Source organism: Anopheles maculipalpis, chromosome 3RL (genome assembly GCF_943734695.1).
Source record: "Anopheles maculipalpis chromosome 3RL, idAnoMacuDA_375_x, whole genome shotgun sequence".
Lineage (NCBI taxonomy): Eukaryota > Metazoa > Arthropoda > Insecta > Diptera > Culicidae > Anopheles > Anopheles maculipalpis.
The window spans coordinates 6,903,768-6,910,036 of NC_064872.1; the positions used below are offsets into that span (position 1 = coordinate 6,903,768).

General features: G+C 45.1%; 2 protein-coding genes and 1 non-coding gene across 3 annotated transcripts; 1 reads left to right on the plus strand and 2 right to left on the minus strand.

Annotated features, from left to right (window-relative positions):
• Window positions 1–45: 45 nt before the first annotated feature.
• Window positions 46–1,667, minus strand: LOC126565093 (cytochrome P450 6A1-like). Its single transcript, XM_050222232.1, has 2 exons — window positions 547–1,667; window positions 46–472 (listed from the first exon to the last, which is right to left on the minus strand). Exons 1-2 carry the CDS (start codon window positions 1,628–1,630, stop codon window positions 54–56), a joined length of 1,503 nt encoding a protein of 500 aa, XP_050078189.1. The 5' UTR covers window positions 1,631–1,667; the 3' UTR covers window positions 46–53.
• A 481-nt stretch (window positions 1,668–2,148) lies between these two features.
• On the minus strand, window positions 2,149–2,221 carry Trnak-cuu (transfer RNA lysine (anticodon CUU)). The gene has a single exon. It is a non-coding gene; the product is annotated as a tRNA-Lys (tRNA).
• Window positions 2,222–3,892: 1,671 nt separating this feature from the next.
• LOC126564565 (probable cytochrome P450 6a20) lies at window positions 3,893–5,495 on the plus strand. The gene is made up of 2 exons (XM_050221642.1): window positions 3,893–4,976; window positions 5,057–5,495. The coding sequence occupies exons 1-2, from the start codon at window positions 3,893–3,895 to the stop codon at window positions 5,470–5,472; spliced, it is 1,500 nt and encodes a 499-aa protein (XP_050077599.1). The 3' UTR covers window positions 5,473–5,495.
• Window positions 5,496–6,269: the final 774 nt, after the last annotated feature.

The following is a 6,269-nucleotide window of genomic DNA, read 5'->3' on the forward strand; positions in this document are numbered from 1 at the left end:
GCAAAATTACTGGAAATTTTTTCTCCGTGCATCATCGCTTGGCTGGTTCTTCTTTACAGTTTTTCCACATTTAACCAAAGCCCTCCATCGATGGTCATAATCGTGCTAGCCGGTGTAATGTGCAACGGTACACTCATCCTGTCCTTTGCAAGCGTAAACCGGAAGTTCTTCAGAAGATACGCTAGTCCAACACGTGCCTGCATCATCCCAAATCGTAACCCTATACATATGCGTGGTCCTTCACCGAACGGTAGAAAAGCAAATGGATGACGCTTTTCGCTCTGTGCCGGAGAAAATCGCTCCGGATCGAATCGTTCCGGATTGGGGAAGTATTCGGGATCGTGATGAAGGGCATACACGGGAATAGCAACCATGATGCCTTGCTGCAATACCTGATCAGTGTCCGGTACGCGATAGTCGTTTTCAACTCTACGCGTGAGGGTAGTCACCGGTGGATATTTTCGAAGAGATTCTAGAAGATGATGATGAACAGCTGTTGTAATTAAAAGTTTTTTCCCAGAGTGTCCAAATGACTGAATAACCTACCATTAATGCACATCTCGATGTACTTCATCTCGTGTATCGCTTCGTAGCTAATCGTGTCATACTTCTTCAACACTTCCCTAACGTTCTGGCGTGCCTTGTCCTGCAGCTCCTGCTGAAGCGCCAACTCGTACAGACAGAACGACATTGCCGTGGAGGACGTTTCAAACCCGGCCAGGAAAAAGACAAACGCTTGAGCAGCAATTTCGTCGAACGTTAGGTGATCTATTTGGTCAGCGGCTTCACTCTGTTCCACCTGTTCCTTCATTAACTTCATTAGCAGTGTCATGAAGTCGTTCCGTTGCACATTGTTACTTTTGCGAAATTCGATCGTATCTTTAACGACACCCATAAAAAAATCGGACACATCTGGAGCAGTTAACTTTACGTGGAACGCGCGTGCAATCTGTGGGAACTGTCCGGCGAGAAAGATCTTGAGCGCTCGGTAGCGCGACAATTGAAACACCTTGCGGCCCATCACACGAAACTTTGCCTCGGGATCTTTTAAACTGTTGCACTCGAGCCCAAACGCAACCGAACCGATAACGTCCGTAGTGAAGCGTGCCAGAAGATCCTTCATCTCCACCACGGAGCTGCGGCTGATCTCGTGCATCATACACTTGTCAAACTCTTCCGCCACAGCAGTCACCGTGGAGAACATCAGCTTCATTTTACCCGAAGTGAAGGTAGGTGTCAGCTTCGCCCTTAGGTTCCTCCACTTAGTTCCTTCCATGGCGACCAGATGACCGGACAGGGGATCATCTCGATCGTTATGGTAGAGGTTACGATCGTGAAAGTATTGGAAATCTTTCACCAGAACCGTCTTAATAAGATCGAGATCGATCAGCAGTGCGACGGGATTGATGAAGAAGTGAATTCCACCGAAAGGTTTGCCAGAGCTTTTAAGTTGTTTGTAGCAATTTTGCAGAATTTCCGACATGTGACTCTTCTTGCCAACGCCAGCCAAATTTCCCTGAGGGAAGGAGGGCTTAACGTATGGGACGCCGCGCAGCTTCCAGTAGGAAAGTCGTTGCCTTATCCAGTAGACTACCGCCAACAGCACTAACACGAGCAATGTAATCCACATCTTGCTGATGCTGTTCGGATGAACGCTTGAGAGATACTGGCAAGTTTGAGTCGTATATCCGTTCCACGATAAGTTCGCACCGCAAGCATGACTCGGTATTGTTAGGGCGTGTAATTAAATGCTTGTACAGTGTCGCTATGATTATCGTATGAGGTGCTGTTTTTACACTTTTTTTCCGACAGCTTGTACGCTTCCCTTCACAGTTATCTAACCTGTGACCAGGGATTGATGGTGCTGGTTGGTGTAATAGAACGTTAATGCAGTGGCGACCGAGTGCACAATGACTGACCCTGTTCTGATGCAATGGCGTTTTGGCGATGTATAACAGTGAGTCAGCGTAATATTCCACATCATTCAGTTGAGATGCTGAGATTGTGAGCAGCAGACAAGATGATGAAATTGAAATCGAAAGCGAAATCATACATTACGCACTCTTAAACACGGGATGCAATGGAATGATGTTCGATTTCACTTCATTGCAATTGATAAAACGGAAGAGCAAAAGATATGTTTGAAAGCGCCCAACGTGGGGCTCGAACCCACGACCCTGAGATTAAGAGTCTCATGCTCTACCGACTGAGCTAGCCGGGCTGTTGATAAACGTGCAGCAGTTTTCACACCGGACACATCTATCATTGAGGATGCGCATGCGGCTTCGCGTTGCGATGGTTGACTGCGCCGGCGCCAAACTGTTACGAACCATACAAGAGGGGAATGGTAGTCAGAAATAGTGGCGGATCGAGCCCCTCGGAGGCCCTGTCCGGGTTGGGACCTCTACCACATCTAATATACTGAGTGGGGGGGGGGGGGGGGGGGGGGTGATGTTGATTGTTGATTAGGGATATACTCAACCCCATATATATACTGTTTTTGGAGCTATACCCATACTCAACCTCAATCCATACATAAACTGTTTTTGGAGCAAAAATTATATCTTGTCATCTGTTTCGTTTCATTGACTGTAGTTAGAATCACAAGTGTGTTGTATTGAACGACTCTTGGAGTTAACAATATTTAAGACATTACGCTGCTATTGTATCCTCATCATCGTAATGATCAACAGATGATAAATGCAGAAGTAACTAACAAACTACGGATATGAATTCGGATAGGTTAAGTCTTGCCCAATTAACCAAAAACTATTTAAGATGGGGAAAACCTGCTCCACAGCATTGTTCATACTTATTCTACAAATCTCCAACGAATTTTGAGTTGTTTTATTGAACATCTTTAGCGTCTAATCCATTAACAACGAAGCTTTGTGAGTTCTGAACCATTTAATTTTGACGCTTAACTGTTTCCAGATAAGTAGGACACAAAAGATAATGATGAACATGAGTTTCGTGATAAGCCTTCAATTTATTTATCATTTCGCAAGCAGAAACTATATTATTTAGTATTCCATAATCTCAAAGGAACTATGGATCTACTTTGTGACATCGGAAAATGGCAGTGACTTTAAAATTATAACTCTCATTGATATATCGAAGTCGATAATTGAAAATTGCTTCTTTGTCAATCATTCAACTCAGACACTATGAATCATAGATAAGTGTGTGCACTCTGAACGAGCCTCTCCAGAAATAGAAGGTTTATTTCACGTGTGAGTAAGTGTGCCCGTTTGCCAACTCTAAACCAAGCAAGTGTATTTAATGTCTAGTTTTTGTTACCAGCTAATGATAATGCTCTGCGTCGAGCGACTCGTCCCTTCCAAAGCTGCCAAATTTGTAATGCAAACATAGCGCTTCTCATGTTTACGCTTTGTTTTGCACATTCCAATTCCTAACCTCCGTCACTTGCGGCTTTACTCACACACATCAAGAATTATGCTTATGTCATCGTGTCTCACCTACTCGTCATTCCGTTCCACTGTTTGGTAGCGTTCTTCTTAATCTAATCATTGCGTTGCGGCGATCGTTGTTTTTTTTTCTCATTCTGTGCCTAAACAATCACACCCAATGGAGTACACCTCTCGTAAACCTCGTGTTGGGCATGCTTTTTTTATTATGGACACACGCGTTGATCTATCTGCGGCACGACCGCGACGGTTGAAAAAAAATCCGTCAACTCATCCTGACACACACGGAATCGAGGAAAGAAGGAGGCGATAAGATTTGGGGCTCGCTCGGAGATACCAATTCGCAAAAGGGGGTTGGTGAATTGCTTTTTAGCGTGTAGTTTCGCCCTATAAAGAGAACGGGTTCGGGAGAGCTGAGTCGTTAGTTGGTGGTGAACACTTCAATCAATCGAACGTGTTCCAAAATGTTGAGTTTGTTTGATTTCGGTATCTTGGTGGCGGCACTGCTTGCCGGTTTGTACTACTATCTCGATCGGAAGCGGTCCTACTGGAAGGACCGTGGCGTACCTGGTCCAAAAAGTGAGCTTTTGCTAGGGAATTTCGGTACGGTCGGTACCAAGGAACACATTACGGTGCCGATGAAAAAAATCTACGATGAGCACAAGGGACAGCATCCGTTTGCTGGCATCTACCAGTTTGTGAAGCCGGTAGCATTGATCACTGATCTGGAGCTGCTAAAGTGTGTGTTTGTGAAGGATTTCCAGTACTTCCACGATCGGGGTACGTTCTACAATGAGCGTGATGATCCACTGTCGGCCCATCTGTTCAATCTGGAGGGACAGAAGTGGCGCACGCTGCGTAACAAACTTTCGCCAACGTTCACGTCCGGCAAGATGAAGATGATGTTCCCAACGATCGTAACAGCAGCGAAGGAGTTTAAAGACTTTATGGAAGAAACGGTGAAGCGTGAAAATGTGTTTGAGTTGAAGGATTTGTTGGCCCGCTTCACGACGGATGTGATCGGAATGTGTGCGTTCGGTATCGAGTGTAACAGTATGCGCAATCCGGATGCAGAGTTCCGAGCGATGGGCCGAAAGATTTTTGAGATTTCGCCCGGCACGTTCAAGACGATGCTGATGAATGGAATGCCCTCGCTGGCGAAGATGCTGCGCATGAAGCAAACGGATCAGGACGTGTCGGACTTCTTCATGAACGCCGTCCGGGATACGATCAACTACCGCGTGACGAACAAGGTGAAGCGAAACGATTTCGTGGACCTGCTGATCACGATGATGAGCAAGGATGAGAACAATTCTGACGATGAGTCGCTGACGTTCAACGAAATTGCTGCTCAGGCGTTTGTGTTTTTCTTGGCCGGATTTGAAACATCGTCCACGCTGCTCACTTGGACGCTTTACGAGCTGGCACTGAACAAAGACATCCAGGAGAAGGGTCGCCAGTGTGTGCGGGAAGTGTTGAAGAAGCACAATGGAGAAATGTCTTACGAAGCTGTGATCGACATGAAGTATCTCGATCAGATCCTTAATGGTACGTGTGTTTTTTTCAAGTGCTTCTCTTGTGCCTGTGAGACATCCAGAGCTAATTGTACTTTCTATGTTCATTCACAGAATCACTACGCAAATACCCGCCCGTTCCAGTTCATTTCCGCATTGCATCGAAAGACTACCAGGTACCCGGTACCAAATCGGTTCTTGAAGCTGGTACAGCAGTTATGGTTCCAGTGCATGCCATCCATCATGATCCGGCAGTGTTTCCCGACCCGGAACGTTACGATCCGGAGCGTTTCAGCCCGGAAGAGGAAGCGAAGCGTCATCCATACGCTTGGACACCGTTTGGCGAAGGTCCAAGGATATGCGTTGGCCTGCGTTTCGGCATGATGCAGGCACGGATTGGGCTGGCGTACCTGTTGGATGGTTTCCGATTTGCACCGAGCCCGAAAACGATCGTACCGATGGAACTATCTACGGAAAGTTTTATTATGGCACCGAAGGGAGGGCTGTGGCTGAAGGTGGATAAGATTTGAGTTGTTCTAGTCAATGTAGTTTTTTAAAGATATGCTTGTATAAAGTCGTAGAGCTTAAGATCTGCCGAGTGTAAGTTAAGAATAATGCTGTTTGAATGAGATTAGTGTGTATAAAGTATTGTTTGAAAACTACCTGGGGTTATCATTTTCAATGACGATTGATGACTTGCTACTAATCTGAAGTATGCTTTACACAAGCTAATTAATTATTGTTGATTTCTGCAATCAGATAGCATACCTTATCTAGTGCGAAATTTGATTGATCGAACGCAATGTTTGTGGATTATAACGATTGCTTTGGAGTCATTTATCTTTCACCGTATAGAAGGTCTAGGTATCATTTGGATCGGTTCTTCCGGGTCTATCCCCGAAAAAAAAGGAAACGAGATAGCCTACAGACTTGCCAACGAAGGACGACTCCATTCAGCCACCCTTTTATACCCTTTATCGGCACCCGACATAACCAAACTTCGCTCCAATCTTGAATGCATCGTACCATTGGAAAGTCTCGACTCCAACCACAATCAGCGATTCCTTTCCTACCAGACCACCTGCCAAATAACACAGACTTTGCAACCCTTTTAACAACTTTTTTTGGCTTTTACAATAAATGCAACCCAATACCGTAGAAGAGCGAATGAGCTCTTGAAGACCTAAACCCTCTGTGAAATAATTTAAAAAAATTGGATCGATTCCCCAATTGGATTGTTTGGATCATAAATCAATAAAAAAGAGAGAAAAAGAGAAAGAGAGAGAGAGAGAGAACAAGAGAGAAATGGTGTTTGTCTCCAAAATGG